Source organism: Puma concolor, chromosome B4 (assembly GCF_028749965.1).
Source record: "Puma concolor isolate L17-30 chromosome B4, mPumCon1.1.hap2, whole genome shotgun sequence".
Classification (NCBI taxonomy): Eukaryota; Metazoa; Chordata; class Mammalia; order Carnivora; family Felidae; genus Puma; species Puma concolor.
In genome coordinates this window covers 136,204,812-136,232,215 of record NC_141673.1, presented here as the reverse complement: position 1 = coordinate 136,232,215, position 27,404 = coordinate 136,204,812, and the positions used below count along the sequence as shown (strand labels likewise).

The window sequence follows — 27,404 nt, the reverse complement described above, 5'->3', positions numbered from 1 at the left end:
AGTCACAGTACGAGAGCAAGTTGTTGGAAACTAAAAGTAATCAATCAAAATAAAAAAGTTCTATAGGGGGGTTTTAAGGTAAAAGTCAGGGAAATCTAAACAGTTAAATAAAGAGAAGCAGTAGAGGAGAAAAAAGAAAACTACAGACTCAATTTAGAAGGTGCTATAGTGTACTAAAACGAATTCCAGGAAGAGAAAACAATATGAAAACAAAATGAAATTATCAAAGAAATAATGCAAGAAAAGTTCTCAGAACTAAAGGATATAAATCTCCATATTAAGAGGGCCTAAGTGGTACCCATAACAATGAATGAATAAAAAATGCACAACAAGGCACTTTATTAGGATATCAGAGGCTAAGAGACAATCATACATGCCTAAGTCACATATGAAGGATTACAATTCATAGGAGTGTCTGACTGAAGGAGCACTGTCTTCTGACCGTGATAACATGCCACTGAAATTTAGAATGAAATCATGTTCACCTCAGCTTCTATATGCCGCCCAATGATCAGGGCATAGGGTAGAACAGGAATGTCTTAGACTTCCGTTACTTCTCACGCCACTCTTATCAGGAAACCACCAGATGATTTGGTCTAAACTCAATGAAATCTAATAGGTATTTGAGCACTCACTATGTTTTTTAGCATGACGGCATGCATATAAGTATTCTATGAATATTTATAGATTTACATGGAAAGATTCAAGAAACCGAGATGATTAAGACACAATCCATATCTTCAACAAGCTTTCAGTTTTCAAACCTTGAGTAACTCAGGTAAATAACTGTATATGAAACATAAAAAAGCACAAGTATTCTCAGAAAGTTAGAAACTGCCAACTGCCGTGGGGATTTGAAGAATGAAGAGCTCAAATCTGATTGGAAGCAGGGTTTCATGAAGGAACTTATTATCTGAGACAGTTCTGGTAAAACAGATGAGATTTTGATAAGCAGGTATGGGGAGAAAAGCTTTCAGACAGAAACAATATAACCAGAAGCCCACGAATGGAAAGCTTATAACTTATTGAAGTAAGTAGTTCAGAAGTGCTGCTGAAATGAAGGAATGTTAGGGGGAAAAAAGAGTGAAAGTCAAGGTCATGCTATATTATAGAGAGCCACAGAAATCAAGCTGCAAGTTAAAAGGGTCATCTTTAGGTTAGTAGGCAAAATGGGAATGGTTGAAAGATTTCCATCTGGAGAGCTGTCCTTCAGGACAGCAAATCCAGCGGGTTTATCGTGTTTTGCCTTCCAGATGTCGCTCATTGACAGGTTGAAAGTCTGGGTCCAGTATTTCCCTTACCTCTTGACACTGACTCAATATGCAATAAATATTTGTGGACCTAAAGTTTAAATGAATCTAACAAAAGAGAATTTCAAGAAAGAGCGGTCAACAGCCGTTCTTACATAGAGGTCAGGCAGGATGAGGATTATTTGTAATGAGAAATGAGAAAGTTACAAGGGACCATGGGAAGGCGTTTCCGGTGAAGTCAGAGGAAGTGAGTGGTGAAGGGAAGTGGTCAAGTAAAAACTTATGCTTCAGAGCAGTTTGATAAAGGACTAAAAAATAAAAAAACCCTCTTTACTGATTTGATAGTACCCTTGCCTCACTATATTCTGAGTTTTTTTTTTTTTTTTTTTTGGTATGTCTTTCCCAATGGACTGAATTTCTTGAGACTGGGAAATACCTTTCCCCCTGTTTACGTTACATCTGGAAAGCAGTAACTTCTCAAGGAATCAAAAAAGTAAAGAAAGCATTAACTTGAGTTGGATAGCAGTGTTGAGCAAAAGTAAAAAGGTTGTAAGAGGTGACTTTTTATGATCATGGCTGTTCTAATAGAGAAGCATTGAACCTATTTGTAAGCAGTGAAGGAGAAAGAAAGAAGTGTATGTGGGATCTGGCATTCTGTTCCTACTTTCTTCAGTTAAATAAAATTTTACTTTAGAACCTTGTTTGTTCTAGGTAATAGGCCCCATTTCAGTTACTTCTTTTTCATTTCCCCCAAAAGTGTCAGATTGAGTTCAGCTCAGGGAGGCCGGAATATTTGTTCCGACGTCAGTTTCTTCACAAATGGGGTTGTGTCCTGTGGCTCCAGTTTGGTTATATTTCAGAAGGTGACAGGTTAACGTTTTTTACTAAGTTCTGTAATGTTCTGTTATGTTCTTATAACACATCATTCTGATTTGGAAGAAGTCTCTCTGTAAGAGCCGGGAAAAAGGAGAGTCAATGTGGCAGACGTCCGTGGCGATCCATAAATTGCCTTTCATAGCTCTCAGTAGGGCTTCCCGTATAGAATGAGTATACTGTATAAATATTACTTATCTGAAAAGATACTTAAGGTACATATTTTATCAAACATATTTCTAGCGTTTCTGTTTTAATTAAATTTCATTGGAATTTTTATCGGACTTGTCTCTGATAGTTCAGGTGGTTTTTTTTTTTTTTTTCCGGTTGAAAATTACAATACTTTTTTCTTCCAGCCAGAAACATTTAAAAATGTGTTTTTATATTTATATGATACTGCTTCATGCAGGTAGTAATGCTATAAGACATTCTTGTTGATGGACCTTTAAAACCACAAGTTTTGCCTTTCTTAAACCAAGTTCCAGAGAAAACTTTAGGGAATCTAAGCAAGTCCTAAGTCATTGCCAACTGAGAAGATCCTGGGGGTAGGTCCATTTCAGGCTTTCCAGTGGGGGCTGTAAACACAGATTCCCAAGAAGAGCTGGGGATACGGTGACAGGTGGACAGCCTTACTGTGCCCCTGTGGAATGTGGGTATAGAATTCTAGATCTTCTGACGTTTTAGTAAAGGCAGGAAATTTAGATTGGGGGGAAAGGGGTTGTTTCTGGATTCCGGAATCTTGGCAGCTAATTAAAAATGCTTAAAAACGTTATGCACCACGCCCCTCCCCTCAAAAAGATACTTTCAGGCCCTTGGGTTGACTGTTGGGATCTTCTGGTCTCAACAGGAATTTGACCACCAGTCACGATCTCTGCTGCCCAGTCTCAAGCCCTGTCCCCTCCCTCCTGGGCTCCTGCAGTCATCTCCCAGCTTTTCTGTGACCCTGTTTGCACCCCCAGAGTCTGTTCTCAACACAGCAGCTATTGGGATTCTGCCGAAATCAAGTGTCAGGCAGATCCTGTCACTCTGTTCCCAGAGACTCCCGGGGAGCTGCAGGCTGTCAGCACTGCTGGCGTAGTCCCCTGGTGGGGGGGGGGGGGGGGGGAGCGGTCTCACGTCGGGCCTCCCCCTCTCGGAGTCCTTCTTCCTCTGGATCTTGGTCCTGCAGACGCAGGTTGGGGGGGGGGCTCTCCAGGGGGGCTTCAAAGAGATGAAAGAGAAAGGAGAGGGCGAGGGGAGAGCTTGCAGATTTTTCTAGTTGGGCTTCATCTGGAGCTGCCTGGACAGCCGGTGCTGGCAGCAGACTTCTGAGAGGTCCACGTCGTCACCCAAGTCTTCCCGCTGTAGCCTCGTAACTTTCTACAAAGGGGAGGAACTTCTAGAAGAAGATGAGGCTGTAAGAAAGGGCAAAATAAAATGTGGACATCCAGACCGAAGCAAAAGTCAAAGGGATGATAATGAAGGTAAAGAAAAGGTGGTAAGAATGCAAATGTCCTCCCTCAAAAAAAGGGGAGGAAGTCTGAGAGGGGAGAGGCTTGGAAAGCTCACCAGGATGAAAAGCATTCAATGCAAATATTACATTGTCACCTGCCAAGTGCCGCTTAACGTCCGTTCTAAAGTGTGCTCGAATTAACTGTAGTGAGGGTATCGCTTCCTCAGCAAATAAGATCTCACTGACTTCTGGGCGTGTGTTGAATACCTAGAAATACTGAAGGCATTTCCTACAAAAGACATTTCCCTCGCCTACGGGCTTGCCGTATAAGACAGTTTGAAAGAGTGGAAGACGGTAGTCCATTGATAATTGATGGGCCAGGTTTCTTTCTCCTCTCTCTCTGGCTGGAGTTTTTACTCTACTGTTTAGCCAAAGCAGGACTGAGAATATAAAGTCCATATGGTAATGATTTTTAAAAAATTTATAATCAAAATGAGCCCTAAAATGACAGGAAGAGAAAGATCTCTTTTTACAACAGCGCTCTTCAGTTCACTGTTAGATCTTAGACCGAAGGATCCAGTATGGAAGGTTTCTGTCCAGGTAGTAGCTCTAGATTCCCATTCTACACTACTGTCTCATTGTTAAAGCACACACACATGTGCACAACTCATGAACATGGGCAAAAACATCCTGTCACCCTTCCCCATTTACAGCAGCCCACCCCATCATGCTCTGTTCCTTAATCCTGCCTTTTGGGATTTTTTGCTTTCTATCCCAATGAAGTTAGGAACCCTCTGTGTTTCACTTCCTGCTGTGTTGCCACTGCCGAGAGGAGTGCCAGCCACCCAGTAGACATCTACATCGTCGAGTGAAGGATTGTTGTAATCTAACAACTTTATTGAGATACCACTCACACACCATACACTCCACCCGTTGGAAGTGTGCACAGCTCACTGGTTTTTAGTACATTCATCGAGTCATGCAACCATCGCCACCACCAATTTTAGAACACTCTCACCCTCCCCCACGAATAAACCCCATACCCATTACCAGCCATTCCCCATTTCCTCCACTCCTGCCAGTCCTAGGCAGCTGCTAACCTACCTTCTGTCCCTGTAGATTTGCCTGTTCTGGACATCATATGGAAATGGAATACTGTAATAGGTGATCTTTGGTGACTGGCTTCTCTCATTTAGTGTGGTGTTTTCAAGGTTCATCCATGTTGTAGGATGTCTCAGAACTCCATGCCTTTCTGTGGCCAATGAATACTCCATTGTGTGAACACACCACTTTCTGTTTATCCAAGAGTGAATGCATTTTCGACAGCAAATAAATACTCCTAAGTTGATCTCTCTTACCTACAGGGCATATTTCTGACCAGTGCAACACCCCTCCCCGCCCCCCCCCACCCCCACCCCCAGTCTGCCTTCTAGGGAATTCTCGCAAAGACCATGTGGTTTTCATATTAATCTACAATACATACGATGAGATGTTGCTCAGTCCGGAAAAGTGTGGTTCGTTTTAATTCAACAAAGATTTGTTAAACCTAGTGCCTATCGTGTCTCAGGCACTATATTAGGGCTTTGGGATCAGTAGGTCAGGTTTTCTGATTCACAGGCTAAGAAGAGGAACAACGATATAAACAAATATCTTTTATTCATAGAGGAGGAAATCACTGCCGAAAAAAGAGGAAGGAAGCTAATCATTAAGGGCCCTCCATTTGTTAGGTACTATATTAAGGCTTTCACAGCAACTCTGCAAAGTCTGTGTTAGAGAAGAACCCGAAACTCAGACAGGTTAAGTGCTACACCTGAAGTTTCAGAGCTGATACGTGTCCAAATCAGACTTCCAACCTGGGTCGATCTGATTCCAGGAGCCTTGTTCACTTTTGTGCTCTATGGGAAGACTAAACGGATCATTCTCCAAGGAGAGGGTTGGGTAAGGGTTTTTCTGAGTTCTTAAGATGTATGTTAAGTGTCTTCTTAAAAAAAAAAAAAGTCTTCTATAATAAGGAGGGCATTGAAATTTTTTTCTATCCTAGAGATGTATGAAGAGTTGTGTGGTCAAATGCAGAGTTACAAAAGCCATTGAAGATTATTTAGCAGAAGAGTAGGTATGATCAACGTCCTTGATTTCAAAAGATAATTCTGATGGCAAAGCTGATGTTGGACTGGAGGTAGCAAGACGCTGGAAACCCAAAGACCAACTAGTATTTCATTTTTAATATTCTAGGCAAAGATGGTAAAGATCGGGGCTGTTGGATTAATTATGACAAATTTTATTGGCCATGTTTTGTGTGTAATAGATGCCACACCATGTGCTTTGGTGACATTAACTAGTTATGTCCTCACATCAACCCTATGACGTGGATATTATCCAGATCAGCTCCGTTTTACAGATGAGGCGTAGAGAAGAGTCCTCCCCAAGTTCACACAGGTAACAAGTGATGAAGACAGGATGTGACATCAAACCCATCTGACTCCCAAGCCCACATACTTAATGCTGCCTTCTGTTGTATTCGAGCAAGCACACAGAGGAATTGAGCAAAGTTAGCTAATTTGACAAGTACGTACGTGAGTGGGGGATTTAAAATCTACTCTTGCTTGACACTGAATACACTGCTCTCTAGGGGAAGCACAGATTATTGTTCCAGAGTACCAATTTTTTCTTGTTTTTTTTTTTTTTTTTTTTTTTTACCAACCCTTCTTTATAAACTGATTTTTCTGCAGCTATTTCTGATACCGCCTCTCTGGTTTTCTTTTAATTGCACGTAGTCAGCCACATATTCAGTCTTTTTCTTTCTGCTTCTCAAGTACCTCTTGATCCATACCTTAAAAATTTCTGGTCTCCAACCCAACTTGCCTTAATGGATTTCTAGACCTGCACATCCAACATGGTGGCCAGTAGCCCCAAGGGTCCATGGAGCTCTCAAAATGTGGTTCACCTGACTGAGGGCTGAGTTTTTAATTCTATTTAGTTTTTATTACATTATATTATATTTAGTTTTACTTAATTTAAATTTAAACACTGATAATTTATTCACTATTACAAAATGTCTAGGTATGTTTGAGACAACTCAGGTATGTGCATCTACTTTTCAACTGTAAACTTCATGTAATTTACACACAGATCAAGTATTTCCAATGAAGATTTAGCATCTGAATTGGTAGGTGCTATCAGGATGAAACACATCTCAGATATTGAAAGCTCAGTATGAAAAGAAGCTAAACTGTCTCAATAATTATTTCTATATTGATTATATATTGAAACAGTATTTTTGATCTATCAAGTTAAAATATTACTAAAATTGGTTTTACGTGTTCTTTTCAATATTTCAATGTGGCTACCGAACAACTTGAAACAGATGTTTTTTAATGTTTATTTATTTTTGAGAGGGAGACAGAGATAGAATGTGAGTCAGGGAGGGGCAGAGAGGGAGGGAGACACAGAGTCCGACGTGGGGCTCGAACTCACGAACCGTAAGGTCATGACCTGAGCCAAAGTCGGACACTTAACCGACAGAGCCACCCAGGTGCTCCACAATTTTTAGTTCCATCGTGTAGCTTGTATTGTATTTCTACTGGACGATGCTGTTCTTACTATTTATTTCTGAGATGCCTTAGCGCCGTGTTGACACTTTATTATTGCCAACTACCTCATTTTAAATGATGTTTGCATCTCAGTCTGCAGATTTCACGTGGATGAGCATTTTGAGGGTCTTTTACTTGTCAGAGTTCTCACTTAGTACCTGATACCCAGCACATGGTAGGTGTATTTCAAACGCTTCCTGAATGGAAGCCTCGCTTTGACGGACCTCGTCTTACATGGGCCTTCCGAACCATAGACCGCTCTTCACTTTCACCGCCAATTCCATTCTAGCTGCCAGGAGGGTCTCAGGACCACCAAACTTGGACCCTGCCAGGCACACTTACTATGGCCTTGAAGAATACTTTTCGGTTTTCCCTGAGCTGAAGGCTTACAGATGGTCGGTGCCCAGTAAACATTAAATGCATGTGTGGGCCTCTTAGCTCTTTTTCTTCCATGCCAACTGATGTTCTAGGGGGAGCTGAAGGTAAGCAAGAGTTAATAGATGGGGTTTTCAGCTTTCATTACCGTGCATTCCACAGCAGTCACTAATGAATTTGGAATCATCGTTCCTATCGTGTTCCTCTATTAGCAGCAATAGTCAAGAAGTGATGTGTGTGATTTGCTTTATTTGGAGGACAGGTAATTAAAAACAGCTTTACCCCTTTGTAGACCATGTTGGAGTCAGCTTACTGGTATAGGGTTCTTTGTACTTTGGAAATGGGACGGATGTTCTTTTTCTTTCTGCAGTTGATATTAAGACCGTAAGTATGGTAGACCATAAGTCTTTTCACAAAACATACTTTTGAAATTAGTGGCTCATTTTTAAATGTGTGTGTGTGCATGTGAGAGAGCAGGAGAGAAAGAGAGAAAGTAACTTATTTAGGCATGATTGTCAATTGTCTTTTATTTTCTGTCTACTTACTGCTTTGGATAAACATACTGGACTACTGCCAAAATTTCAGGTGGCTGAATACTAATTTTGCTGAAATTCGATGGAACAGCCATCCCCTGCCAATTTTTTGTCTAAATTATGCAAAAATTTGACTCTTGCAAGACATAAATCTGGTCAAAAATAGAGTCCTAATTTTCTAGTCAGTAAGACCTTCAACAGACTAATTATTCTTGTTTCAGCTTTTATTTTTTATGTAGGAAAAGAAATCAAAGAAAAATGAAATGCAGTAAAAGTTACGAGTCATTTTTCTCCTGTGTCCCAAATGTAGATTTGCAGTATTAAAAAACATAACATTCGTAACTTGTCTGATACAAAGCACGAGTGAGCCTCAGAAAACAATTAATGCATCTTTCAAACGTACCGTAGTTATTGAATAATTACTCAAATAATGGTCAGTAATGGAATACAAAGGGTTATCTCTTAGCTAATCCCCAAGTAATGGAATTGGTGTATCTCTGATTTTTCCCTTAGCCTTCCAGGGTTTAGAAGAACGAGACAGAAGTGATTATGGGAAGAAGAGAGAGCCACTGGAGGCCCGCAAGGAAAAGGAGGCCTTATCTTAAGCAATTAATCAAGAAACGCATATTGTGGGACAATTATTCCGAGCTCATTCTAAAATAGCTTTGGAGCCCCAGGTCCTGAGATTTCTTTTCTAGAATTTTGCCAAGGTCACTTAGAGCCCTGGGATAGACCTTCGTTGGAGTAAAGGTTTGGTTGACAGTATACATTACTCTGTACATAGGGGTACGTGCAACATAAAGATGTGGCATCACATCACTTCGATGCAGATGTGCCTTCGTACTTTGGCTTCGTGTTCATGGTAGTAGACTGTGCAAAATAGAGTGAGGTATTGCCCCAAAGGTAAACAGCCTCTCTCAAATGCACCAGCCTCTGGCATATGTCTGTCTGCCCCACCGTGTAAAAGTCGGATGGCAATGCTGATCCTGCACGCTTTGTGGGGTTTTTGTATGTAGTAATTTCATGTGACAAACGGTTTCCTATTGGGTATGGTCGTTCTCAGTCTGATCAGTCATTTTAAGCTTCATATTACTACTTCCTCCTTCTCTCCCTGTTAGTGGAATATATTATTTTCTGGTTCGTTCGTTTGTGTTGTCTGATAGTTGGCCGTGTTTGTCTCTACCGTGAACCTTTCCAAACCTTCCCTTAGCTTTCTTCGCCTGCCTTTCTCAATCTTGCCGTTTCTTTCGGTCAGCCTTTCCTGCTTAAAACTGGCCAGTGGCTTCCCACTGTGCTCAGACACACCCTGGCTCCCTCAGCACGGAAGACAAGGCATGCTCTGATCCCCGCATCCACAGGCTTCACCTCCGTCTACACCGCCTGTCCTCCGTCCGTAGGCCGTGAACGTCTGTTCTCACAGCAGGGCCTTCCCTTGTTCTCTTTTCTCCCCAAAAATGCTTGTGCTAAAGATCATCCCATGGCCGCAGTTTCCCCACGAATCTGGTCTCCACTAAAGTGTCCATAGGGACCGCTCTTCCTAGAGTAGCCCTTCCTCCCCCAACACGTGATCCTACTTCATTGTCTTCTTAGCACTTCGTCACTATGAATTTCTCGTGTATTTACTTGTTTCCTGTCCGCCCTGGCAGCGGGTAAAGCCTGTGAGAAGAGAAACCTTGTGTTTGGTTTCCTTACGCCTATACAGATTGTAGTGTTTGTTGGGTGAACGAATGGATGAGACTGCTTCATCGTGTGCCATACAACTGACTCTACCTGCCCTCCAGCTTCCGCCCCCACCCCCCACTAGACTGAAACTGTTCACTCGGGTCACCAGTGACCTAATTCCTGTTCTTTTCACAACTGCCGGAGTCGCCTTTTTCAAAAGCAGAGCAGACTTTTAAAACCAGCTCTTCAGCGTGACCCCTGAAGCTGCACCTGCTCGCCAGCCCATCGTGTTGCATCCTATTCTCACATTACACTGGCCACACTGGTTTCCTTTCAGAGCCTCGAACACGCAACCTCGTTATACATGTGGCTGTTCTAAGTGCCGGGAATACGTTTCCTCTGGCTTGTCTCTGATTGCTGTTCTAATTAGTTACTCAGATCTGTGTTTAATTGGTATTGAGATAGTTTCTTCATTCTAAGAAGATGGCACTCTCCCTCATCACTGCCTCCTTAGTGGTGCTTTTCTGTTACTTTACCCTGTTTATGTCATGGCAGCGATCGTGGATCATAGTCGCTTTAGGGAGGTATATTTGATGCTTTTGCAATCTTCGGCATGATTGAATACTCCTTTCTTGTTGAAACCTTCTTGTACGCGCTTGTGTTTTCTCTTGTGGTTTTCTTCCAACTTACCGGCCATCCCGTCTTATCCTCTTCTCAAGTTCCCCTTCTGCCACGACTTTAAATTTTGGCCTGTTGCATAGTATCTGTCCCTGGTCCTCTGCTGTTCACACACCGTATATTTCCTCGGGTGACCGGTTTTTTTTTTTTAATTTTTATTTTTTTACATTTATTTATTTTTGAGAGACAGAGAGAGACAGAGCACAAGTGGGGAAGGGGCAGAGAGAGAGAGGGAGACACAGAATGGAAGCAGGCTCCGAGCTGTCGGCACAGAGCCCGACGCGGGGCTCGAACTCACAAACCGCGAGATCATGACCTGAGCCGAAGTCGGACGCTCAACCGACTGAGCCACCCAGGCGCCCCAAGGTGACCTTCCTTACACCCTTGGCTTCAGCCCCCTTACTAGGAAATACCGCCTGGCCATCACAAGCTTTTGCTAAACAAATATTCAGGGGCTCTCTGGGTTAGCTACTGCTTTAGCCGCTGGGAACTCAGTCTAGAGGACGCAGCCCCTGCCCTCAGAAGGCTCATGTTTTAGTGGGTGGGACAGAAATGGCCGAGCAGACAAGTAATACGATGTGAGGTGGGCGTGTCCACAGTGGCCGGAAAGCGGGGCATGAAAGTGCTAGGGAGGCGGGTGGGTGGCGGAAGGGCTGGCGGTCAGAGTCCGTGAGGCCGGGACACCGGAGACCCGGGTAAGGTGCGAGAAGCAGCCGTGAGACGACCTGCACGAGCAGCACCCGGGGCCATCGGGAGAGCCCTGGGAGGCAGCGCGGCAGGTGTGAGCAGTGACGAGGACGGCAGGGTGGCCCGAGACGGGGAGCAGAGGGTCAGCGCGGCACAAGGTCGTGATGGTACACTGGGGGCCGCGGGAGGGATTGGGATTTTAATTGTGCCGAAGCCAGCCGCGGCCGGGCGGGGAGATGCTGCAGGGCCACACTTGGAGTTGGACAGTCCCTCCAGCCTCACCCACCGCGTGGCCTTAAGGGCGAATGGGTGCGGTCGTAGTTAGCCCTTTGTAGTCCGAACCGTTTATGTGCAGTCACACAAGCGCCGTGGGGAGACATTCATCCCTGGGACCTCGTGACCTTCTGACAAGTCGGACCTTGTCGGACCTTCTGGGACATCTTATCAAAGAAAGGTTGCACGATGTTCCAAGTTCAAGAAGTACAAAGCTTTCGATTCTGATTTTGAAGAATTTCTAATTTGCGGTTCAGGTACATGGTCATTTCTATTACAGATTGATTAGCCTCTTGGCTCCCCTGCCCCACTTTTCATCCAGGCCAGGAAAGAGTTGATTGTAATTTCATAGCATTTTTCTGGCCATTTTTATACCATTGTGATTTGCTTATTTTGTGGCTTCTTGGGGCGTCGTTTGTTTGTTTGTTTTGAATCACCAAATTTCAGAGACCAGCAGCAGATCTCATAGGCCATCCCCTAAATATGAGCGTCTTTAGGGTTGATGGGATGGGACAATGAAGCTTAAATACTGCCTTTCTTTCCCCGTCAGATGTATCCTTTGGTACTGAATGGATGTTTCTCTGGCCACTTCAGACTGGAGTCATCCCAAATTTGGTCTTCTTTCTAATCTGGCTTCTTAACAGCCATTGGGTGGTTATCCCGAGCTCTCCTTTTTTCCCGATTTTGTTAAAATCTCTCGGATCGCACATGTGTGGTTGGGGGAGGAGGGAGAGGAGCGAGTGTGGGAGCCGCTCCTCCCTGGGGCCGGCTCCTGGTGGGTGCTGGGTGAGTGGAGAGGCGGCAGTGAAGGTCTGTGCTGCTATCGCCACTCACGGCAGTGGCCACTGGAGCAGTTGTCCACAGATTTCACGCTGACTCTTTACTAACTGCGCGTGGTAATCCTGTGAAGCAGATAGGGTCAACGTTATTTTTGCATGCGTACAGATGAAGAGTCTGGTGCTCGTCAGCACAAAGATCAGGAAAGGGCTGGTTCTGTAAACCAAGGTTGTCTTCTAGTTCATTGCCATTTCCACTAGAATGAAACACTGCCCTAATAATACAGTGTGGGCTCGAAATAAAGAGCATGCTTCAAAACACGGCCCCAAACCCAGAGGTCATGTGCCAAGTCAGTCTAGTGAAAAGGGTCATCTACAGGATCTAACTGGTGAAGGGGTGTCCCACGTCAGTGAGTACAGGAAGGGGAGGAGAAGAAGATCGGAGGGCAACAACCAAATCACCTCTCGTCCAAGCCGTTCTGAGTCCCAGTTTGCAAGTCCCCCCTTTTGTGGGCCCTTGGGTTTTAGGTATGTCCAGTTTAATGCTGCTTTAATAGCTAAAACAGTTTCTCTGTGTTCCGTTGAAGGACTGTAGTAAGCATTTCATTGTAATTTGGGACAACTGTCATATCTCACTGATCCTAAGACATCATCAGTTTAAGAAGTGCCATTCTTGTCTGTACCACTAAGAAAAACACACACACACTGCCAATTCGACTGCCAAACTCTTTTTCTTATCATATAAAATGCATATAAAGGGGCGCCTGGGTGGCTCAGTGGGTTGGGCGTCCGACTTCGGCTCAGGTCAGGATCTCACGGTTCGTGAGTTCAAGCCCCCACATGGGCTCTCTGCTGTCATCGCGGAGCCCGCTTTGGATCCTCGCTCTCCCCCTCCCCTGCTCGCACTCTCTCTCTCAAAAATAGAACATTTTTTAATGTGTATAAAGTGTTACTTTTTAACCGCATAGAACAGATACCTCTTTGTCAAATTTTTTAAATGGTTTGGTGACCGAAACACCAAGGAGCTGCAGTTATCCAGTCGTTTCACCAGGAATCCCAAGTTCACCCACTGGCGGGTAGTGACTGCTGGGCCAGTGTTATCACACCTGTCCCACAGAGACAAGAAGATGCTTTGATTATAAGAAATACATCCCAACTTCAAGAGAGGCACATTTTTTTTCACATTTTAACAACTTAGAATCGATGAAATACGGTAAGATAGTTTTTCTTATTTTTCTCATAGTAACAGTGGTGAAGGAAATATGTTATCATCAGCCTCGGGTGATCGCTTAGCAGCTGAAGAAAAATGTGGTTCCTGTCTTGGCGGAGCTTGGTTGGGGAAACGGATAAAAACTGCGCCAACCATCAAACAGCTACACGTCGTGACTCTTTATTTTGGAGATGGAGAATGACTAAAGAATGCTTCTTGGAGAAAGCAGTACGTCAGCTTAAGATGTAAAGAGTGAGAAAGAGAGACGAGCATGGAAATAATGAAGGGGAGAGTGTTCCTAGTGGAAAGGAACAGAGGATGTGGCTGTAAAGACGCCAAGAAGGGAAAGAGGTTGGTAGGTTCCAGAAATTCAAAGAATAGTCATGTGCTTGAGCAGAAAGTGTGTGCACAGCTAGTACTTTGATATCTGTAAACTAAAATCTGTCCCAGTTTGGGGCAGGAAAAATGCCTTGCCAGGTATGGTCACAGTGTTACGGTTCTTCACGCATATTTAATCTTTTCATTAAATGCCTTCCGAGGCCTGGAATTAGTTTCAAGTAAAATCTTTTCTTTTAAATCCGTAGTCCATAAAAGTACTCAGTGCTGATGAGTTTATAGCCATGTACTTGTAGTTGATCCTCATTATGCGTGTATTCCATATTTGTGATTTTTTTGCCCACTCACTAAGATGTGCATGTAACCCCAACTTCAGCACGATGCTTTCACAGTCACTCGGGGACCTACCGAGTGTGGCGAAGAATTTGAATTGCCCGGGGTGTGCACATTTGCAGCTGAGTTCGAACAGGGTGACACTATGCCTTGCCGTTTCAGCTCTCTGGCTGTAAGCAAGTGTCATGGTCAGGGTGTAGTTGGTGCCACGTTCTTCACAGTTTTTACTTTTTCTGGGTGCTTATGCCGTTTGGAGTGGTCCCCAAGCACAATGCTGAAGTGCCAGAGAGTGTTCCTGAGCGTCAGAGGGCTATGGTGTGCCTTGCGGAAAAAAACACATGTTCGATCAGCCTCCTTCAGGCATGAATTACAGTGCTGCTGGCTCTGAACTCAGTGGTAGGGAATCCACAATGTACATCAGTTGAGATGCCTTTAAGTCATTAAACAGAAACATACATAAAACGAGCTTCTGTATTGATCTGCAGCGAGAAGAGACCCACAGGAGCCTCACCTCGTATTTCCCCTGGGAGTGATGGTTCAGTTTTTGCTAAGTTAGTCTTCACAGGACCTTCGTAGAACGTAACCACTGCCAATGACACAAACCCGTCGTCCGTGCGTATGTGAACGCGTGATTAACACGTTGCCGTGTCACGAGCCACCCCAAAATTTAGTGACTTACCGTAGCCAGTGTCTATGAGCTCCTGATGCTGTGAGTTGGTATTTGGGGTTGGCCCAGCCGTGCACTGCTTTTGCTGGATGTGGCTGGGCTTGGTCGTACGTTTGCGATCAGCCGGTCATCGACGGCCTCGCTCAGATGTCTGGTGGTTCCGCGTGGGCCCTCGGCCACACACTTGCCATCCAGCAGGCTAACCTCGGCTCATGCCCGTGGGGGCGGTTGCAGGTGTCCCGTGAGCAGCAGGAGGGCAAGCCCCAGTACACAGGTGGTTTTCAAGAAACCTCGGTCAATGCCACATTTGCCAACTCTGACCCGCTGGCCAAAAGCAAGTTCCGTGACCACCCCAATCAAGTAGGTCCCACCTCTTACTGAGGAGCCCATTAAAAAGGCATCAGTGTAGGGAGGGGCAGAATTTCTCTTCTGTTTTTCTGCTCTAACTCATTTATCAGGCCCGTTGCTGGGTTCTTTACATACTTTGTCTTACTCAGAGGTGCTGGGACTTTCTGTTAATCCTAACCAGCATAAAAGGAAATTGAAGTTCAGAAAGATGAAGGGTCTTCATAGCCGGTAATTGGCAACGGCAGATCACACACGTGTGAATGATTGCCAAGTTTTTATTCTTTCTCTGCGAGCCGCCTTCTGATAGATGAATGGCTAATTTGCCTAATTTGTTTGGTTCTGGGGAGAAAAAAGATAGCAGGGAGATCGGTTTTATCGATAAAGGAAAAAAAACCCTGCCATTGTTTGCCTTGGAAAAGAAAGTGTGTTGCTCTCATATCATAGTGTGCAGTCTTACTGTTATCCCAAGTTGGAGGAGATCACGGTGGTAGTGATTTGTGAACGTGTGGCCCTGGATTTGCACGAAGGGCTTACACCCTCGTATGGGATCTTAGCTGGAACAGAATTTATTCTGAAAGACTTAAAGGAAGTCGATTAAAATATTAGAGCTATCGACGTTGTCTGGAGAGATCTTGTATTTATTTCTTTTTTAAAAAATCCACAATGTGACCGTGGCTAGGCCCTATTATGCTATTGTGATCGCAGTTGAACCGAGAAGGGTGATTAACGATAGCAATTTATTGTACCTGAGGAGGAGAGAAAATAGGAGATGTTGTCGTTATCATAAATCATATCATAAATAACCAAAAAGAAGCACTCAGAATGCTTGTGTGGCGTCAGCAGCCGGCCCCCTCAGGCCCGTTAGCCCAGGATGTAGCCATAGAAACCCCAAAGTCATATTGTTATCTCCGTCTCGCTGCAGTTATGTGATACAACAGCATTAACATATAGATTAGGCCATTTATAATACTTGGTGTCATTTCAGGTTGGCTTGCTTATATAGCATTTTCGTTTTTTATTGTGCAGAATGTTAGTGAAATAGTGCTTTTTTACAGGTCGGTGTGTGTATAAGTATTTATAACGCATCGTCTTTGCTCTGCTCTTAATTTATTGTGTTATTGATTGGTTGTACTATATGAATTGTCACTGCCTAATTGTCTTGTCTTTGCTAGTAATTTCCGTTTTTTTTAAGTCAATAGGTTTATTTAAAAAATACCTACCCACTTACACACATCGAGTTGTGTTTCAAGGGTCTAATTTCCGTTACGTTACAGACAGGACAATGTAAAAAATACTGTATGAGGGGATGTGGACGGGATTTAAAAAAAATTTTTGTAGCCTCATTTGGAACTAAAAAGAAAATGTTGGTCTGGATAGTTTTTATGCCCCTATTCGTCCCGTCTGTCCAGTGTCTGCCCATCGGTTTTCAACTGCTGGTGGTCAGAACGCCAAGCACTGGTGCGTACGGTCCGTGAAATATCGAGGGACACAAATAGCTCTGTCCTGCCCTTGAGACCATCCCGCCTTGTATAGTCATCTGCGTGTAGAGATGGCCCCAGTAAAAAGATCTTCAGCTCCGAGAAGTAAGAGTCAGATGTCAAGACTTAGGTGTTGCACGTGAGCATATTTTCTTCTGCGAGAGTCCGTGGGCTGTGCTGGGTGGAATCATGGCTCTGGTAACATGCCAGATACGGGTTCAGTCCAGATCACCTTCCGTGCTCGTATCCCTGGATGTGGGCTGTGTACCTACGTACCTGGCACCGATCCCTGCCACAGCAGTTGAACTGATGGCCACAAAATGTGGTTGATTCTTAAGGATAGGAAATCATGTCCTATTTGACTCTCTGTTCCTGAGATCTGACAGAGTGCTTGCCACAGGGGAATTCAGAAGACACTCAGTAGATGAGCGAGGGAGTGAATGAATGAATGAATGAATGAGGACTGAATGAATGAGTGATAGCGATAGTGAGTCGCTTCAAGGAATGTTACAGTAAGTACACCTTGTATCCAGATGGACAGAAAGGTGTTTTTTGAAAAAATGTGCATCTTAAGCAAACCCTTTCACATTTGTTAATAAAAAAGGAAACTATTACAAAAGCAGCAGGATGCGTAAGCTAATAAGAAAATAGGAAAGTTTGTGTCGTAATTGCTAGAAATTTCTGCATGTATATTTCTAAAAAGAATCACAAGAAATCTAGTTTTAAATACATTTAATTTTTGGTGAAATATACGCAGACAGAATTTCATTGGCTCCATATTGAAGGTTGAGAAACGCAAGTATAGTTTCTGCCTGTTTTGAGATTGTGCCACTAAATGTTAAAGTTGCGTGCATCTGTGTAGTGAATGAGATAAAAAGCTTCTCAATGCCATATGAAAACAATTTCCTTTTTTTCCCCTACTTTCCATGAGCTTTTTAGATTATAGGGTTTCTTTAAAGGCATTTATTATTCTAGTTAAAACGATATTTTGTTCTAAGTCAATATTTATAGTAGTTTAGGATTAACCCATTAAAACCCCTTTGGGTGTGTTCAGGCCTTATTTAAGCCTTGTTTTATGTTTTGTTCGAGAAGTTTGGTAAAGAAGCATGTTTTTCTCATTACTCCTCTGGGAAATGTAGCGAGTGTGGCTTCTTTGTGTCATTAACGGAGGAAAATTGGGGTGCAGTCTGTAGTATCTCCGTTACTCACATCTACATCTGTGAAATTTTAAAAAGATGGACATTAACAGGGACCCGTCTTCTCTCTGATACGTAAGTAGGAGAGAACTTGACAGTTTTTCTGCAGTCAGTCACACACTGAAGGAAAACGTTAATTTGGTGAAACTGGGTGAAGGGGATTCATGAGTTCTTTGTAATGTTCTTAAAACTTTTCTGTAAGTGTGAAATTAATTCAAATTAAAAACTTAAAGGGGTACGTGGGTGGCTCAGTCGGCTGAGCATCTGACTCTCGATTTCGGCTCAGGTCATGTTCTCATGGTTCATGAGACAGAGCCCTGCACTGGGCTCTGTGCTAAGCGTGGAGCCTGCTTAAGATTCTCATTCATTCTCTCTCTCTCTTTCTTTCTTTCTGTGTCTCTCTCCCTCCCTCCTTCCCTCCCTTCCTCCCTCCCTCCCTCCCTGCCTTCATCTCTCCCTTCCTCTGCTCCTCTCCCCTGCTCATGCATTTTCTCTCTCTAAGATAAAATGTTTTAAAAAGTTTAAAAATAATTTTGCAATCAAATGTTGGCTTGGAATCATTGGCTGTTTAAATGAGAAGACTCTGAGATCCCTGAGAGACCTCCACCTCCCTCTTTTTCTGTTATGAGATAGTCTGCTACCAGTCAAGTATCTCTCTTAAGTTGCGTTTCTGACAGTGGTGATAAATTTGTGCCGAGTCATTCACATTATTTCCCATCATTTCCCCTTTTTTGGCACATGCGAACGCATTCTGCATACGCAAAGCCTCTGACGGAATGAAAAGTTACTTTTTAATGTGGCGGGTTTTTCCTTAGACTGGATTACAACATTTATGTTCTAGTGAATTTACGTGAAGAATAAGGTTGTTGATGGTGGACATGAACTTTTACCAGAAACTTGACATTTTTTTTTAAATAAAGGTTCCCTCCCATACTGGTTTTAAGTATGGTTCTTCCTATGTCTTTTTTTCTTATTGTCAGTATCTTTTTTTTCCTCTCCTAGAAGTGTGGAAGTTATCTCATGATTTATGGTATTCTTTGAAGAATGACAGTACTAATGATCAGTTGTCACAGGTATCATCATTTTGAATAAATTTTCACACAAAGGATAATCAAATCAAAAGTCTTACCACTGTTAACATTAGCCAGATTTTAACACAAGCAGAATTGAAAATACCAGTTTTGTAAATAATTCCTTATCATACCTTTAGCAGCATGAACATGAATACTTATCCAGAGCTGGCTTCCCTTAGTAAAATATCCGTTATCCTGAAAAAGTGTCCCCACCAGCTCTGGGCTGCTTTCATGGAAGGATAGAGTTATTAGGGCAGATGGCGGAGGTGATACCCACTTGACCTGTAGATGCGAACTGTGGACTTGCGCTGTTATATGGTTTTCGAGAGATTAGAGTGAGGCGACTTGGGTTTGTTTTGTTTTTGTTTTGTTTCGTTTTAATCTTCTCGTAAAAGGATTGCAGGGTTAACCTCACAACGTGTATCTCTGTTATTGGCCAGCATTATTATTTAGTAGTTTGAAAATTGAACTCTAATTAGTTGTTCTAGCTAAAAAATTAAAAAAGCCAAAAACTTTCATCTGGAGGACCTATAACTATTTTTCTATTAGTCCAGAAGTTCCCGTGCTGGGAACTGCTTTCATTAGAGTACTCCCTCTGCCCTCCCAGTGTGTCCTCCTAAGGCCTTCTCTGGGGGACTCAACCTCCCAGAGCTGATCCAGGTCCAGATTCAGCTCCAGAATCAGAAGAACAAGGCATACTTCAACATATTCCACGGGCCCATTATGCCGCCCGGGCTCAACCTTCCTCTCTCTGCTTTGGCATCGTTGGGATTTATGAGCCTCTCTCAGGTAGGAGGAGGTTCTTTGCAATTTAGAAATATAACAGTAGTAAGTACTCTGAAATTTTTTATTCATTCACTTGGAGAATATCCTAAAGCTGTCCTCCTTCTAATTTTTTCATATGTTTGCCTGTTAGCAGTTAGTGGATTTGAAGTCTCTCTTGTCATTTTGATAAAGATAGGGTTGGAAGGGGCTGTTCAAATCTTCTGAATAGTGTAAATCTAGGACAGGAGTCTGAAAACTTTTCTGCAAAGGGCCAGATAGTAAATATTCTAGACTTTCTCTGTTGCTTGTAGAACCAGAATACAGTAGAGCCCAAAGTGGGGGACGGGGTGGGGGACGGTCACTTCTGGTTGCTAAGAAAAAGTGTCACGGAAGAGGGAGCATTTGATCGGAGGCTGAGAAGAGATAGTCACCGGGACACCTGGGTGGATCAGTCAGTTAAGCGTCCGACTTCAGTTCAGGTCATGATCTTGCAGTTGGTGAGTTCGAGCCCCGCGTCGGGCTCTGTGCTGACAGCTCAGAGTCTGGAGCCTGCTTCGGATCCTGTGTCTCCCTCTCTCTCTCTGCTCCTCTCCCGCTTGCGCTCATTCTCTCTCACTCTCAAAAATAAACAGACGTGAAAAAAAGAAGAAGAGATAGTCACCAAATGTCAGGGGGCAGAGCATTTCCGGTGAAGGGAGCTGCATGCACAGAGCTGCGAAAGTGACACACGGCAATGTGTCCTCAAGCAACAGATCAGTCCACGCGGCTGGGCTGGCAGAGTGCCCAGGACGGGGTCAGATGAGGGAGCGCCATATAGGTTGTGCCAGGGAAATGGGGTTGATTTTACATTTTAGCATACTGGTTTTCACCTTGCTGTAGCCTCACAACAAAAGCTTTTGTGGCAGCTCAGCGTGTAAGATACAGAACCGTACGGGTAACCATTCCATTTCATAGAGAATAGGGGACCCAGCCCATACTGTGTGGTGCTTCAAAAGGGGTTCCGCAGAACCCTCCAGGCTCCAAGGAGCTCCTTTTGCAAAGTAGGGACCGATGAAAGGTCCTTAAGACAGGAAGTCATCCGGGGCGCCTGGCCGGCCCAGTCGGTGGAGCGGGCAACTCTTCGTCTCAGGGTGGTGAGTTCGAACCCCACGTTGGATATGGAGATTACTTTTTTAAAAAAAGCTTTAAAAAGAAATGCAGGAGGGCACCCGGGTGGCTCAGTCAGTTGAGCATCCTTCAGCTCAAGTCACGATCTCACAGTTTGTGGGTTCGAGCCCCGCGTCGGGCTCTGTGCTGACAGCTCAGAGCCTGGAGCCTGCTCCCGGATTCTGTGTCTCCCTCTCTCTCTGCCCCTCCCCGGCTCATGTGCTGTCTCTCTCTCTGTCTCAAGTATAAATAAACATTAAAAAAAAAAAAATGCAGGAAGTCATATACTCGGATTTGTGGCCTCAGTAAGGCAATGTGAAAGACGGGACTGGAGCCGGAGGCGTAGAGACTAGTGAGAAGTACAGACAAGAGGCGCCGGGGATCTGAACTAACAAACTAACCACAGTAGCCGCGGGGAAAGCACATTAAAGGAAATGCAGTAGGAAATTGTGTCCGCAGTGTGGAAATGGAGACAAAGGAAAGAAGTGGTCTGGAATGATGTTTCTGACTCAGGTACCTGGACGGATGATAGTGTCATTCTCAAGGACTGCTAACAGTAGTTATGTCTCAAATTTGTCTTGTGTTAGACATCATTAACTGTCCACCTGACTCTGTGTCTAGGGACTGCGCTAACAAATAATCCTCTTTTTTTCTTTCTTTTTTTCTTTCTTTCTTTCTTTCTTTCTTTCTTTCTTTCTTTCTTTCTTTCTTTCTTTCCTTCCTTCCTTCCTTCCTTCCTTCCTTCCTTCCTTCCTTCCTTCCTTTCCTTCCTTCCTTCCTTCCTTTCTTTCTTTCTTTCTTTCTTTCTTTCTTTCTTTCTTTCTTTCTTTCTTTCTTTCTTTCTTTCTGTTAATGACTGCGATGCTCACTCACCGGGGCTCAGAGCCTTGAAATGGTGTTTGACTCCTTTGTCCACCCTTTGACCCCATCATTTATTAGATTCCGTTCATTCTGTATTCAAAATGTCCTCTACCTCCATTGCTTCCTCTTGTTACCACTCTCCTGTTCGGACCCTGTCGTCACTTACCTACATCATTTCAGCAACTTCTGACTCGTCCCCTCTCCATTGTACTGGTCCCTCCCATCCATCGTATATGGTCCTGCTAGAATCATTTGTTCACATACACCCTGAGATTTTTCTTCCTTGTCTAAACATCTTCCCTAAGTCCGAACGGCCAGCAGAGGAAAGATGGTTTAGTTTTTCTGGAATTCAAAGCTGCTCGGATCTGGAGGCAACCTTAGCGGGCCCACTTTGTGCCGCTCCCCACTTGCACCGTGCTTGCCCGGCGGATTACCCCCCTGGCGTTTCCACCTCCTCCTCCTCGTCGTCTGTTCCTCCCCCCTGTGCTCACCCTTCCTGGTCCCCAGAAATCCAAAGCACTGCCTGATTCGTGAAGTCTTCCGTAGATCTTTAGCATTGCAGTAATCTGTTTGTTTGACCCGTGGTCACTCTTCGTCCGTCTTCTGGTGCTGGTCACTTTCCCTGTGCCATGCACGTACGTTGTGTCCCCTGCTGAACCGTGACATGCTCAGCTGGTACGTGTAGAAAGAAATAACGTGATCTTAAAGCAACTCGGTCAAGTAGGCAGGTCAAGTGCCATTAGTCCCTTTGGAAGGGTCAGGAAATAGGCTGAGGGGGTCAAGAGATTGCCCAAGGCCCATTGCCCCGTAGTGCCGGAATGCTAGCGGAAACGGCGTCTTTCTAATGGCAAAGCCGGGATATATGCCATTTGCACCACACTCTCTCTCAAAGTGCTGACATCAGCAAGCAAAGCAGAAGACAGGAACCGTGGGTGAATCGTATCCAGGTTGGAGGCTTGCGTCTTCTAAACTCCAAGAATTAACATTTGTTATAGGAGTCCTAAAAGTAGGTACGCCTTTTTGTCATTTCTGAGGATAGGAGTCTTACAGTAACCCATATCTAGATCTTTAGAGATAATGTATGTGTGTTGGGGGGGGGGGGGAAAGCGGGGGGGCGGGCGCACATGCACGAGCTTACACAAGAGGGAGAAAGACAGTGTTCGGTGAGGCCAGGAAAAGAGTTGCGGAAGCAGGAGACCGACAGTCTGTATATCTGCTGTCACCGGCCGGCACTCTTCAAAGAATGATGGCGTGCAAGTCTGGAAGATCCTTGAGGATCTCCCGCTTTGCTCTCTGAACGCCGTCCATAAGCTCCTTTCTTTCCTAGAAATCACGTTTGAAGCGTTGTTCTCATGTGCTAGGATCTTTAAACTATTCCAGTAACACCTCTTTTCTTTTCCCTTGCCAGAGGAGGAAGAGCAGGTGCCCACGGATGGGGGTACGTCAGCAGAAGCCATGCAGGTTCCCCTGGAAGAAGACGATGAATTGGAGGAGGAGGAAATTATTAATGATGAGAATTTCTTGGGTAAGAGACCGTTGGATAGTCCCGAAGCTGAGGAAATGCCTGCCATCAAGCGACCGCGGCTGTTAAGCACTAAAGGGGACACCCTGGATGTCGTATTACTGGAAGCCCGAGAACCCCTCAGCTCAATAAATACCCAAAAGATCCCACCAATGCTCTCTCCGGTCCACGTGCAGGACAATACAGACCTAGTCCCTCCGTCACCAGAGCCACCGATGTTGGCTCCAGTCGCAAAATCACAAATGCCAATCACAAAACCATTAGAAGCCAAATCGTTTACACCTAAAGCAAAGACTAAAACCAGTTCTCCGGGACAGAAGACTAAGTCACCTAAAACTGCGCAGTCACCAGCAATGGTCGGAAGTCCTATTCGGTCACCAAAAACCGTATCCAAAGAGAAGAAGTCTCCTGGACGCTCTAAGAGCCCCAAAAGCCCCAAGAGTCCCAAGGTTATGACTCATATTCCCCAAGCACCCGTCAGACCCGAAACACCAAACAGGACTCCTTCCGCTACGATAAGTGAAAAACTTAGTAAAGAAACCCTTCAGGTAAAACAGATACAGACGCCCCCGGATGCTGGCAAACTCAACAGTGAGAATCAGCCGAAGAAGGCGGTCGTGACGGACCGAACGATCGACGACTCGATCAATGCCGTGATTGCACGGGCTTGCGCCGAGCGAGAGCCAGACCCTTTCGAGTTTTCTTCGGGATCCGAATCCGAAGGAGACATTTTTACCAGCCCTAAGAGAATTTCAGGTGCGGAATGTACCACTCCAAAAGCTTCCACCTCCTCCAACAGTGTCCCTAAGGCAGGATCCACCCCTCTGCCCCTCTCGGGTGGGGCCTCCAGTTCCGACAACTCGTGGACCATGGATGCGTCGATCGACGAGGTGGTGCGGAAAGCGAAACTGGGAGCACCTGCAAATCTGCCTCCCGGCTTTCCCTACATCTCCTCTCCTTCGGTCTCCCCTCCCACCCCGGAACCTCTGCACAAGGTGTACGAGGAGAAAGCCAAACTGCCCTCCTCCGTGGAGGTCAAGAGGAAGTTGAAAAAGGAACTGAAGACCAAAATGAAAAAGAAAGAGAAGCAGAGAGATAAGGAGAGGGAAAGAGACAAAAGCAAGGAAAAAAGTAAAGAGAAGGATAAAGCGAAAGAGAAAGAGAAGGAGAAGGAGAGCAGCAAGGAAGCCAGGTACCCGTGGAAGGAATTTCTTAAAGATGAAGAGCCGGATCCCTATAAGTTTAAAATAAAAGAGTTTGAGGAAGTCGATGCAAAAGTGAGATTGAAAGATGGGATGGTAAGGAAGGAGCGAGAGAAGCATAAAGATAAGAAGAAAGATAGAGACAAAGGCAGGAGGGACAAAGATAAGAGAGACCGGGAAAAGGTTAAAGACAAGGGGCGGGAGGAGAGGCTGAGAACACCTGCGGCCCCCCTCGTGGTGCCCCCGAAGGACGCGGCCCTGCCCGTGTTCAGCCCCGCGGCGGCCGCCAGGGTCCCGGCCGGGCTGCCCGCCTTGTCCTCCATGCTTCCTGAGAAACTGCTGGAGGAAAAAGAGAAGCCTAAGGAGAAAGAGAGGAAAAAGGACAAAAAGGAGAAGAAGAAAAAGAAAGAGAAGGAGAAGGAGAAGGAGAAGAAAGAGAAGGAAAGGGAGAGAGAGAAGCGGGAGAGAGAGAAGAGAGAAAAAGAGAAGGAGAAACACAAGCATGAAAAAGTAAGCACTTTTCCATTTCTGGCACTGTCTGAACACCGTCCTGTGGCAAAACTCAGGTAAAAAAGCCAGCAGTTAGAGCTGCGTCTCAGAGGCAGATGGCCCGTAAGTTAGCCGGGAGGAGATTCATACGTGGTTATGGAATTGAATTGAATTTTAATTCTAAGACCCACAAACTTGTAGTCAAGCCCCCTCCGTGCTGAAACATGTTAACAAGTTCATAGCCTAAGAGGAACCTATAATCGCAGACTATAACCCCTCTGTTCATTAAGCATGGTAACGAATCCCTGCCAGTTAAAAAAAAAAAAAAAAAAATCTGTAAATAGTATTTCTGTAATCATCAGGCGTACTGCATACTATTTTGTGCCCGAATATTCGCTACCCCGCCCCCCAAAAAAGACAGCCTCCATCTTTCTAAGAGCACGCACCCTGTGGCACTATTTTAAGGGGACAGCCAGGCCCGTGGAGCCCCTCGGTAAGGACTCCTGTTTCCTTTCCGTGGGCTGTGGTTGCAAGTGTTTAAGGTTAGGACCTTTCACTGCTTTCTGCCTCATCTCTTATCCTTCTCTTTTCTGCTTTAATAAGATTAGGACATGTTTCTGAGTACCTGGGCTGATCAGGCAGCCTGGTTGGTGGGCAGAAAATAATCCCAGATAGTTTACGATGTGAGTAAATCAGGCTTCCGTGGAGGACAGCCCAAGAGGCCGATACGTATCCCGCGGTTTTGTAGAAACTGGGACCTCAAGCCTTTGGGCCCAGAATGTGACCTCTGCTGTCTATGGTCTGGTTCCTCAGCTCATGGTTCCTGGATGACAGTGCTTGACTGGATGGTTGGAAAGTGTCTTTTAAACTTTCTTAAAAAGCGTCTCGGGGTTCGTGGTGGCATCCCCACAGATTCCCAGAGATCCTTCCCCTGCCTTCTAGAAACGGTCCTCTCGGAGGCTGGCCAGAAAATTATACCCAGTCATTTTTTTCCAATAATAAGATAAGATGTATTCGACATCCGGCAGATCTATTACCCACCAGTATTTCTGCAATTTTTTAAAATCTCAAACTTACCTAGAAAAATTAGTTCAGCTGACAGGCTGTAATGGCAGCTCTTACATTTTTCTGCCTGCCTTTGTTCTTTTTCTGTACCCCTTGGCTATGCTTAAAACGTAAAGAAATAGAACGGAAATTCCGATACCCCTAACTGAACATCAGCGAGTCGACCAGACACAGAGCTCCAGCTCCCGTTCCTGTTTTAACAGTCATCTTGTCATTATGTGATTCGTGTGCAGCTCCTGGAACTGCCGCGAAGCGTGTTGTCTCCTCCTGACACACCTGTGGCTGAGGTCCGGCAGGTATATTGCCGGCACCCTCTGTGGACGAGAAACTGGGTCTGAGGAGACTGGCTTGTCCAAGATCAAGGTCACACAACCAGCAAAAGCCAGGTCGTCTGCACCAAGATCCTCTTCACGGTTTCGAAATGTTTACTGCTGGGGCTCTGTCGCCCGGCAGAGGGGGTCACTCAGCCACCCGGGGGCAGCTCAGAGCGAGCCCTCAGCGGGTCACAGAGGGTTCCGTTCCTTTCAGTCCCGCCTTGACTCTGGAAAGTCAGTGGAGTTGTTTGTTTCAGCAACCACTGTGAATTTGAGTGAAGCCCGTCGGATTAGATCTGTAGCGGCAGTCCTTGCCTTTCCTCAGCTTCTAGCTGACCTTGGGAGAGAAAAGTCCCTCGGACTCCCTGCTAGATTTCACCTGACAGGAGAATACGAGCCCTTGTGACGCTTTGGATAGGTCACGGCTCAGATAAATGACAGAAGATAAAGATGTATAGCAGTTGGCTGTCCTATGAGGTCTTTAAAAAGAATAAACAGAGCTGTCTCTGGAGTTAAACCTGAGTTCAAATCCTGGCTTCTTTTAGCTGTAAGACGCTGGGCAAGTTACTTTTCTGGATCAAAGGAGATTACATCTGAGATGTGCTTAGTACCGTGTCTGGCACTTAAGTAAGTGCCCAGGAAAGGGAGAGGACGCTGATGGTGAAGGCAAGCGTTATTATTTCTTCACGAATCCGCCCGTAAAAGGTAGAAACCTGGAGCTTGCTCCTGCTTTGGACCGGACCGGCTAACTCACGTATGACAGGCCGAGTCAGCTCCGCTTACGGTGTTGGAAAATTATTTCTTCTTCCTTGGCACCTTTTAAAGTTCAGCTCTTCGTGCAGATAGGAAGGGATAAAAGCTCGCGCAGCCCGGGCAGATGCCACTGACAGGGTGGGGAAATTGAGACATTAACGTAGACCTTGACTTCTGCTTTTTCAGCCCCACTTAATCCTCCCCGAGCGTCAAGCCAGTGGAGTGAATGAAAGTATACCTGAAATTGGGTTTACACAGGCTTTCAGAATTCTCTTACGTATCCACAGACCAAAATAAGGTACATCTCAGTCTCCCCAAGAAGATGTCTTGTCACAAGAATGAGGACCACAGTGTCCTTCTTTGTCCTCACCCTGACCATCTCCCAGGAGCCACCCTCACAGACCTTGACCCAGATCAGCCAACAAGGGCATTCTTTTGATAAAAACATCTCCCCGTATTTATTTTACCTCCCTGTAAACCTTTTTACCAACCACACCCACATTTATCAATACAAGAA

General features: G+C 44.9%; 1 protein-coding gene across 3 annotated transcripts in view; it reads left to right on the top strand.

Moving 5' to 3' along the window:
* The window catches only part of TAF3 (TATA-box binding protein associated factor 3), a 184,824-nt gene that overhangs the window by 111,891 nt on the left and 45,529 nt on the right, over positions 1 to 27,404 (top strand). For all 3 annotated transcript variants that reach the window (XM_086714997.1, XM_086714998.1, XM_086714999.1), the window contains exon 3: positions 22,951 to 24,776. In XM_086714997.1, the coding sequence (XP_086571123.1) occupies positions 22,951 to 24,776 (1,826 nt within the window). The remainder of the gene's footprint in view (positions 1 to 22,950; positions 24,777 to 27,404) is intronic.